At 37.0% G+C, this 11,171-nt stretch overlaps 1 protein-coding gene across 1 annotated transcript; it reads right to left on the reverse strand.

Annotated features, from left to right (window-relative positions):
• Positions 1-7,241: 7,241 nt before the first annotated feature.
• Positions 7,242-9,207, reverse strand: LOC140845259 (ankyrin repeat domain-containing protein 26-like). Its single transcript, XM_073219221.1, has 2 exons — positions 9,144-9,207; positions 7,242-8,459 (listed from the first exon to the last, which is right to left on the reverse strand). Exons 1-2 carry the CDS (start codon positions 9,192-9,194, stop codon positions 7,590-7,592), a joined length of 921 nt encoding a protein of 306 aa, XP_073075322.1. The 5' UTR covers positions 9,195-9,207; the 3' UTR covers positions 7,242-7,589.
• Between the last annotated feature and the right edge of the window lie 1,964 nt (positions 9,208-11,171).

Genomic DNA, 11,171 nt, shown 5'->3' on the forward strand with positions numbered 1-11,171 from the left:
ATGAAACCAACTGGCATAAAAGTAGAGGAAACAGAGATAAATGTATATATCAAAAATGTAATCTGCAGGGAGATGAATTAAGGTACATTACAGATTAATAAATTAACCTGTAAAAACCAATCGACTTCTTTTAATTTTTCTACTGCTTTCGGTCTTGCTCTTTCTTCAGTGTCCCGTCTATACTGTTCCATCTTACTATGTTCTAGTGACATCCTTGCCATGTGAGTTTTAAGGTTTCTGACTTCTGAAGATGAAAGTTCCAGTTTTCTTGAAAGATCAACAACCTACATGAATGAAATAAGTGAGCTTTGTAATGAAGGTAGACAGAGAATAGCCCAAGTCAAAGCCAGTATCAACTAAAATAAATTAAGTTATAAAATGTTACTCATACCATAGTAGAATCTTAGAACACTGAACCTTGAATTACTCAGACAATCAAGAACAAAATTAAAACTAGCAGGAGTCAAAATAATACACCCTTTGCTGTCATTTTTGCCATTACAACATTTGCACTTGGTTTAATGCTCTTATTCCCATGTTGTTTCTCCATAAAGTTATTATACGCCACCTCTCAGTAGGAAAGGTCCTCCATCCTAACACTTCATAATTAAAAAAAAGTTTCAGAACTATCACATTGAGTTATTTAGCCCTAAGTCAATAAATGCCTCCCAAAATAAGACTCTAAAGATCTATAAATATGTATTCTAATGCCATAAGCCTTTTTCTCAACTACAAATGTTTTATGCTAATTCAAATCAGTTTCCAAGGAAAGGGTTGTCACAGTTAAGGAGAATTCACATCTCGCAATATGGAATTTTAGGGAGATGATCCATACATTTTTTTGAACAATACCACAACTCCATAGTGCTATCTTGTCATCTTTTGTTTCTTACCACCAAATAAGAAAATATAATTAACAAAAAGAAAACCTGTTGTAATTTCAGCGATACTGAGCTGGGAAGAACTACTTTTGTTTAGATACAGTGGTTATTTGGTAAGACAAGGTGAGTGGATGTGGTTTTTACAAATTCTTACAAATTTTACATTTCCTGTGAAATTCCCTACTCTTTCATATGTGTGGCCTTACTACCTGGTTTCTCGTGAAGAGCATATGGTGGAACTGCTGTGTGAACCCATGGCTTGGTTAGAAAGTGTAAATACAGCTTCCATCTGATATTCTCTATTCTCTCTCTAGGGAGGCTTACCCTAGGAACCCAGCCCCCTTGCTGTGAAGCACCCAGGGCACCTAGTGAATCCTCACAGAGATGTGCCAACTGAGACTGATGTAGCTTCTGTGCCAGCCAAAAGCTGACTTCAACTGCCAAACAAGTGCATGTGGCACCTTTAGGTGATGCTAGTCCCCAGTGGTGTATCATCCCAGATGATGCCAAGTGGAGAAGAAAGAAGCTCGCCTCACTGAGCCTTGCCTAAACTGTAGATTTGTGAACAAAATAAGTACTGTCTTGAGCCACTAGGTTTTGAGGTGGTTCATCATGCAGCAATAAATAACTGGCACAGATACTGATATTAAAAATGGGGTGCTGCCATTAAAAAACAAAACAAAACAACTAAAACACAAAAAGAGTGCCTTTGAACAGGGCAATAGATGGAACCTCAAAGGAGGTGGAGAAGAGTCAGAATGAAAACCAGCAGGGCCTCCGGGAGCATGTTAGTGGAAGCCTGACGGCCCCTGAAGAGGCTGACAGCAAGGGCTTCTAGGCAGGGAAAGACAGTGACACTGGAACCTGGAGGAAAGGGGACTCTTGCTCCAAAGCAGCTGGAAGTAAAGATCGGTGAGCAAGATAAGCTGAAGAATTTTACACATAAAGGAACTAGGGCTTACTCGGGTCAGATATCTGTTTCCCAATTACAGCCTTTCCTCATGTCTAATTGCCAAATAATTCTAAAAGAAATGACTTCTGAACTGAGATAAAATCCAGGGTGCTGCCAGGAGAAAACACAACCAAACGTTGCAGCCAAGACTGTAAAATCCTTTGTTAGGATCTCAGAAAGATGTATGGTGGTGCCTCAACTTCTTCTAAGGATCTTCAGAGTTTATACATTTTAAGGCACCATCCTACAACAGCTTCACAGGAAGCCCAAAGTGAAGAGCTTATCTCAAAATGACTCATGAGGGTCCCTTTCCTATTGGCATGAACCCCAATAAAATTCACAGGAAACTGTTTAAAAACAGTATTAGCAAAAACACTGCCTGGTAGCCTGGACTGAGAGATGGAGAGAATACAAATGAAAAGAGGCCTTTGGGTCTTAGAAGTTCTACAGGGAGGAAGCAGGCTGAAAAAACAGATGCAAACACAGGTCCTCTCTTATGAACAAGACAGAACTGAGAGCTCAGAGGCACAGCAAAGGGCCACGGAGAGGCATTCCCATGATTAGGACTAAGTCTTCCTCAGAGAACTAGCAGCCTGCAGCAGGCTGCCTTTCAGAATTGCTATGGACTAATGTGTCTCCCATTTTCCATTCTGAATGAGAGTCTTGAGCAGGTCAGCAGAATGTTGGCTCTGTGGGTGGTGGTAGATGACTTGGCTCTTCAGTTCTCAATCTTTGTATTGAGAGGAATTGTACTCCAAGGGCTAAACTGTAGAAACCACAGCCCAGGCTCCTGTCCCATCTGCACCTGATGAAGATGTAAGATCTCAGACTCCAGCCTGAACTGGATGCCATCGTCACTGAGGCTTGGCATGCAGGTATAGGGTACGGGTGAGTGTGTGTTTTTTGCCTTTTCCTTTTTTATGGAAATGTTTTATATATCTTGACCAGTGTTTTGGCTACATGGATATATACTTTGTTGTTGTCTCTTTGGCTTTTTTATTTTAAGTATAGGTGACATATGATATTACACTGGTTTCAAGTATATAACATAGTGATTGGAGTAGTTTTTCATGTGGGAGGGTAATTAAAAATTGTGCTTTTTAAATGTGTCTCTACTTTTAAAACATCCATTAATTTCTTTTAAAAAGGAAGGTTATGGGCCAACCTTACTGACTTTCTCCCAGTGAACAGAATATGGTGAAGGTGATGCTGTATGAATTCCAAGGCTGGTTGGCCTGGATAGGCCAGGTGTTCCAGCTGCCCAGCCCAACTAAAGTCCCAGCCAGGGCCTGGCACCAACAATCGGACATGTGGGTGAACTAGCCTCCAAATGATTCCAGCCTCAGCCTTCGAGCTGTCCCAGCTAAAGCTGAAGGAAGCAGAGACAAGCTGTCCTGGCCACACTTTCCTGATGGAGGTTTGTGAATAAGATAATGTTATTTAAGCTACTGAACCTGGGAGGTTATTAGGGTAAAACAGATAAGCAGAAAAGTGGTGAAAAAAGGGATAATATGAAAACTAACTTATTTGTGGTGAACTGATTTTCAACAAGGGTGCCAAACAGTAGAAATGAGTCCCCTTTAAAATGGGTTATAATAAATGTTGAGATTAATTTATTAATGGAAAACAATGCTAATGAGAAGAAGCAGATGACTAGAAGACCTAAGAAGTTTTTCTAGGGTTCCTTTCAATTACAAATTCTTACCCCTAGGCATACATGCCTCTTCAGAATTTTTCCTCAAGTTAGGGGATAGGGAAGACTGGTAAGCAAGGAGAGACATAGGATTTAAAGAATAACAACTGAAATACTTTCGTAGCCAAAAATGACGCCTTTTGTCCGATTTTAATTAACTGAAATTCTAATAGACAGCATGGAGTATTTATTAGTCAGTCTAGCACTCAATCTTCATTTTACTTTCCTCAGTGAGGAAATAAAGAGAACATTAAGGAATCCTTTTTAATCTCAGTAGTAAAATAAATGCAGTGTCCTTTGGACTATTTAAGTACAATTTCTCCTTTATCTTACCTCAAGGTTGTCAGTATGGGGAGGTAAGACCATCTCATCTTTATATTGCACCGTAGTACTTCTGCCTATCATACAATTTAGCTTTGAAATTCTGATTAAGTCAATTGTTTATTCAATGACTTGGTTGAATAATTACCTCACTTTTAAGAATTGTACTCTTGACATTTTTTTTTCTTGGGATAGGAAGAAATAGGATTCTGTCAATTATGCACTGAGCTATAAAGTATAGCTATCCATCTCTTTCGATTTAAGTAAAAGGAGGTGGATACGGAGAACTGAGGTTTCTGAGAACATAGGATCAGCACCAAGAACAAGGTTGGCCTCAGGATTACACACAAGAACCAGGTCAAAAGAAGATTTAATTGTGAATTGCAAGATGACAGATTAGCAAGACTTCCAAAGAGAAAGCCAAAAGCCCAGACTTCATCTCTTCCTTCCTAGATGGTGAAATCTATGGATCAGTCTATGCCCTATAGTGAGTCACCGAAACATAATGAACTACACAGACTGAGTCAGCAGATCCTACGACCCAGACATGCAAATGGGAGTGAGGTGGAGGAACACTGGTGAGAGACTAAAGGTGTGAATGGAGAAAAGAAAGGGAATGGGCTCTACCTTTGTTGTTAGCCTGACTTCCCATCATGGCACAGCCAGCAGGGCACAAGCTGGACAAAGGCTCTCTGAAGCTGAAAGTGTCTGCATGAGCTGAGAGAAGCAAGTGGTAATATTCAAGATGACCGTGAAAGAGTCCTCACAATATTTGATTTGGTACTGGCATAAGGATAGACATGCTGCAACCGTATTAGAATTGGGAATACAAAATAAACTCTGGTGAACTGATTTTCAACGAGGGTGCCAAAAGTTTAAATGGGTCAAGAATAATCTTTTTAACCCATGGTACTGGGGCCACTGAATATCCATATACAGAAGAATAAAATCAGACCTCTACTTTGTAGCATATATACAAAGTCAACTCAACATGTAAGCGCAAAAATTATAAAACCCAAGGGAAAAAACAAAGGTGGGTATCTTTGTGACTGGATTTGGCAATGGTTACTTAGATGACACCAAAGGAGAAAAGCAGATTAACTGGATTCATCAGGACAGTGAAAAGGCAAGCTATAGAATAGGAGAAAATACTTGAAAACCCTTTATCTGATAAGGGATCTGTATCTAGAATATAGAAATAACTCTTTTAATTCACTTATAAGAAGACAGTCCAATATTAAAATAGGCAAAGGAATCGAACAGCCAGTTCTTCAAAGAAGATAACTGAATGGATAATAAGCATAGGAAAAGATGCTCAAAAACATTATTCATCAGAAAAATGCAAATCAAAACCACAGTGAGATGCCATTTCATACCCACTATAGGATGGTTACAATAAAAAAGACAGATGATGACAGATATGGTAAGAATGTAGAAAAGCATCAGAACCCTCAAGTACCACTTGGGAAAGAGTAAGATAAGAATCTTACTTAACTTCCTGCCTTTTACTATGCTGTTTACAGCTGGGCCTGCATGCTAAATTAGTTGCCTGGGTTGCAAGTTATTTGATTAGTGGTGAAGGAGAAACAGACCAGCAGATAGGTAAAGTGAAAAAATAAATTGGGCCTGCATAATTAACACAATAAAGACATGGGCTATGCTGAGGTACCCTCCTTTATCTGGGGAATATTCAAACATTCCAGGCCAAGTTGTTCCTGGCCTTTTGAGCGTTAACTGATTAACTCTGGGTCTTTTTCAGTGGGCTTTTTCCTGTCCTTACTCTTTTTCCACCTCACTCATATCTATTTTTCTGACTAACAGCTGGATGTAGATGATTTTCTTAATTCTCTATGTTTGGATACATACTATACATGATCTGAATCTTTCCATATTTTTACGGAATATGTAAAGAGGAAGGAAATGAGGGAAGTATCTCATGTCCACTGGTTTATATAATGACCTTTTGTACAATTAACGTGAAATCCACAAAATAAATGTATTCTACATCTGCAATAGTGAAGGTAACAAAAATTACAACTTTCTGAAACATTCCATTAAGCATTATGCTGTGATTTTATTTGGATTGCCTCATCATGGCAAAAGAGAGATCTGTAAAAAAAAAACAATGGTTGGTACTAACAAATAAAGCCTCAACTGATGTGAAGAGTGATGCATAATTCTGTTTTCCTAAGGATAAATATTGTAAGAAAAAATGCATAATATAAATGGCAGAACTAAAGTCAGAGTTTAATAAGTGCATTGTAAAGACAGAATTGTAATAAATTTGTTGTAATGAAAATGTAAAAGCTGCCCACAGAAATTAATATTCTAAAACACTGTGTATTGTTTCATTAGCTATAGATTAACTGTTGGTATGTTAAATTTTACACATACCTGACTTAGGGCTTGATTTAATTTCTTCTTTAAGTCCTGTCTCTCATTGGTATAGTAGGAGGCAGCTTCTAGCAAACTCTCCGACTCAAATCGTTGTATTTCCACATCAGCCCATTCTTGTTGGAGTTTGTGTCTCACAAGTACCTAATAACATATTTGTTGTTAATATGTAACTCTAACATACGTGTTTTGAAAAATGTTACTGCATTCATCAATTCACCTTTTCCTCATGCATACACATTCCTGTTTACTGAATTTTGTGTGATCCTCCTGCCTAATCAGTATTGTATACTTAAGACAATGAATTCGGCCCCACTATCCACTCCCCCTAAGAATTTGCAGAGCTTTACCACCTAGGGAAGTCTCAAAAAAAGAAAAAACCCATATACGTGAGACTTGGAGATGGTAAATTATATGTTGTGAAAGGTTTTCCCTCTTTTTTCCTAGTAACTTAAACTGACTTCAGAGTTCCTCACATACTGAATCCTCTGTGTGAGTCCTTGCAACAGATCCCCATCTGAGAATAAATGTGAAGTCATGTCAGTGGGACTCAGGCCCTAGGTAACCAGGCCTCTACCTGCCTCCCTGACCTTGGCTCCTATAATGCACTCCATTCCTGCTATAGACAAATCCTGCTGCCACTGCACATTAGTCTGAAAAAGAGCTCCAATCACAGACAGTTACAGTTCTCTTTGTACTGGACACACTTATTATATCCAGTAAGTTTGTTATGTACTAACCTACATTACTCCTTGAAATGAGAATTGTGAGCAAACTATTTGTAAATAAGTTTGAAGTAGATTTTAAATAGCAATGGGAAAAATCAAATATGTTTTTTTGCTATATGTCACCACATTTGTCTTAAAATATGATGTTTTGGAGAGCAGATGCCTTTGAAAAGGTCATAATACATGATTTCAGACTAAAATGTTTCCAAATTTAATTCAAATTGACATGAATCACAATAAAATTACACCAACTGAAAATGTATAAAAGCTACTGAAGGAAAAGGACTGTGACATACAGCATCGGCCCTTCATCTCATCTGGGAAATCTGGAATAACTGTCAAGGTGATCCACTTGATTGAATCTAGAGGTTCATTTTAAGTATGAGCATTTCCACTTATCTGCTTCATCACGGTATTAAAATGTGATGACACAAAGACTAAAATTATTTAAGCAGTGTAAGACTAAATTATAAATGAACATAGTCAACACAAATGTCTTTCTTCAAAACAAAGCACCTGCCAAATTAATTTTTTTGCTGGCTACAAGCATGCCTTTAAGATATTTATAGTCTATATCCTTTTTATATTCAATAGACTCAACACTTTTCCATAATCAAATATTACTTTGAATTTTCTTTCAGGAATTTTGAAAAATGTTTATTTTCCTGGATACTTACTTCTAGTTCTCTTTTCTCATTTTCACCTTGTTTCATTCTTTCTTTGAGACGATTAAAATCATCGAGTAATTCTTTATTCCTTCCTTCTAGGGTAAGATATTTTTCCCTTTCAGTTTGGAGTTCATTTTTAGCTTTGTTCTGAGCAGTATTCAGTTGCTGTCGGAGCAACTCATTTTCACTTTGTAGTTGAGATAATCTGTTTTCTAAGAACTCCTGCTTTCTGATGTATTTATTCAGTTTATCTTGTTTGTTCTCATACTTGTGTTCACTGTTCTTCTTTTGACAGGGTATGTGGCTTAGGTCTGTTTGCACACTTTCTAAGTCCAAAGTCTTTTCTCTAAGGGCATCTCTGGTGTGACTCAGCTCAATTTCCAGGCTACTGACTTTACGTTCAGCTTTAGAAAGCTGTTGAGAAAGAATGCTCATGTTTTCTTCCTGACTAGACAGAAACCACTCATTTCTTGCTCTAAGACTATGGAAAGCAAATCCTAGTTCTCTTTCTGATGCCTGACTTTGCTCATGATCACGGGTAGCAGTAGACAGTCTAGAATTGTCTGATACAACTACTTCTGTCTCCAATCTTTCTTTGCTTGCTTTTTCATTCTGCAACTTAGAATGTAGCATTGTATTCTCAGATGTCAGGAAGTCAAGCCGTCCACCATACTGGAACATTACTTTTGTAGATGTTTCCTTAATCACTGTTTTCTTTTGAAGATCATCTTTTTCTTTTATAATTTCAGTGTCCTCAAGATATTTCTTTTCTTTCTGATTTTTCATTGCTTGTGTTTCTGGTTTTAGCATGGCAATTTTATCCTGCAACATGTAGATTTTAAGCAATAGATGTTCATGACTATCAGAAATCTAAGTAAAAGGAGACTTTCAGCTAGCACTCAATTAAAAGACTTATCATGATTTCCTCTGAAAATAGGGGACAAGCTGAATGTTTATACAATGAAAAATTTTGTGATTAATGGATATCCAACTGAAAAAAAACTAAGTTGGATCCAAATCTCAAACTTTACTCAAAATTTAACTGAAGAATTACGACTCAGAAGGCATAAACTAGAATAATAATGAATCTAGCTACACTGAAAAATTGACTTCAAAGTCTGAAATCTAACCAATTCAGTTACCCTAGAGTAAGAGCCTTAGATCGGCATATATTTGGGCATATTTTATTTCCTAAAATTCTTTTTCCTAAAGATCACCAAACTTCTGCTTTAACTCATTTGTGATGAGTTTTAAATTATTTTTTTTACTCAATTTGCCTAGTTTGATCCACATTTCCTCACACTTTTGCATGAGGAAGACCTGAATATATAGATGTATTCTATGACATTTCTCATTCATTTTTGCAAGTAGTAAAATTTTAGACTTCCTATGAAGTGATCTATTGACTCTGAAGGACTAGTTGAAAAGGTAATTTCATTTAAACTATGTTACAACATTAAAGAATAGTCAACAATATTAAACCAGAAATTAAAATTTTTTATATACCTGTTGGTGGTTATAGTCACTTCCATCAGGCCGTTCTTTCTTTGACATCATTATGACGTCTTGTTCTGCTGACAAATTGATATATTCAGTTAAATTGAACTACAACAGAATGGTTCAATAAAAGCCATACTCTTAAACAAAGAGAAAATAACATTTTATCAATTGAGAGTTTAAATTAAGCTTCATCTTTATCTGAATACTTATTTAGGAAATATTTCTAACTTATGTACAACTTCAACAAACACTTGGGAAATACTAGAAATTGCCAGGATAAATGCATACAAACATGTAAAAGCCTCATTCAAAAATCCATCCATCTAACATCAAACAAAATAATCAGAAAAAAAACCAAAATTTAAAAATGCAGAAGAAACATATAAAGCCACAAGATACTCTCTTTTCTACCTCAAAAGTGTACGATCTTAACAACATGCTAGGCTTCAGCTACATTATTCAGGAACCAAAATTATTACTTTCTATGAGTTTATTGGGGTATACACCACCCCTCCTTTACCTGAAATGTTTGGCTGCACTATTATTGACAAACTCCTCTTCCTCTTACAAGATTCACACTGCTGTACAAAGCCCTCCCCTACTATGGCTGTCTTTCCCCCTATGAATAGGTGTTTCTTTGGGCCTACCTTAGTGTTTTATACATTTCTCTTGTATGTCTTTACCATAAGAGCCATAAATTATCATCTACGTGTTTGTCCCCTTTGCTCCGAAACTATAGGGGAGAGTCTTGTAAATCATCTTTGTATAAATAGTCATTAGTTACTTTACTCAACTGTTATTTATTGAGATCCAGCTAAATACTTGAAGGTTTAAAGAAGACCGTGGACAACAGGAATCAGGAACGGGTTTTTAGAGATAATGCCTGTGCTGCCTTAAACAGTGAGGATAGCCAGAACCAAATGGGTAGAGGGCAGAAATGCGGAGAGCATGCAGGACCACTGCAAGACAGGCAGAGCAGCACATAATGGGGTGACTATCTGACTGAAATACAGGGATTGGTTAGGCTGGCATGCCCAGCAGTTCAGAATGCCAGAGAAGAGGGTGGGCAGTAGAAAAGGCTGATGGTAGGTAGTTAGGTAGGACTCAGATTACCAAAGCCTTCCTTATATGTAATTTTGGATGCCTGGACATAAATGTGTTTTAGGGTGCTTCATGGTTGTTACTTGTAGCTGAGATAGGTCACTCTAAGAACTGACGGGAGGGATGAATATGGTTGGAGAGCAAGGGAATAAATGGAAGCAGACATATTATAAAGCAGTAATGTAAAATAAAGATGATACAGGCCTGAACTGAGAAGATTCTGGAAATATATTTAGGATACAAAATTACCACGGCTCATCATAAAATTAAGGTCCCTGGAAAACTAACTCTGCTCATTACTTTGTAAAAGGTATTAGCTAAGAAGAGCAATGGTCCACATGAACTGGTCTAAGTTGCTTATATTTAAATCTGTAGTATTTCTATCTCTCATCTTCCAATGCAGCAGGAACTTGTGTAGGTGTTTTGTTTTAAATGTCCTGCTTTTTGGGTCTGCCCAACTTGCGAGGAAATAGAGCAAACAAGTCAGTTGTACAGGTAAATAACTGGGCTGACAGCTCAATGTCATCACTACTCTCAGATATAACTAAAAATCTTTTCTAAACTACATTGTTAATTCTAAAGGTAAAAAGAAAAAGAAGATAAAACTATAGGGGTAGGAAAAATATTATATAATATTTTAGTGCATACTGAGCCTATGACTGATAAAGAGCACTGAATTAACTGGTGCATAAAGTTAGAATACACATTACATGTGGTTAATCAGCAGACACATTACATGTGGTTAATAACAGGCTGTTATCCTAGCAGTATTAAAATTGGTTTTCTGTATTTTAGTTTTAAATGATTCATTCCTCAAAATAACCAACACTCCTTGTGAACTATTTATTCATTAAAAAATTGTAAGACAAGTTGACAGACTATGTGTACATATCCGAGGCGGCACTGTGTAGTAAATTCCCAATAATTCCCATT

This window comes from Manis javanica, chromosome 2 (assembly GCF_040802235.1).
Source record: "Manis javanica isolate MJ-LG chromosome 2, MJ_LKY, whole genome shotgun sequence".
In the NCBI taxonomy this organism is placed as follows: domain Eukaryota; kingdom Metazoa; phylum Chordata; class Mammalia; order Pholidota; family Manidae; genus Manis; species Manis javanica.

Excerpts from the sequence above, each read along its gene's own strand:
- LOC140845259 (XM_073219221.1), bottom strand. The coding sequence starts at position 9,194 with ATGATGTCAAAGAAAGAACGGCCTGATGGAAGTGACTATAACCACCAA. Across the intron at positions 8,460-9,143 it reads GTGACTATAACCACCAACAG|GATAAAATTGCCATGCTAAA; the intron begins GTATATAAAAAA and ends TACATGTTGCAG.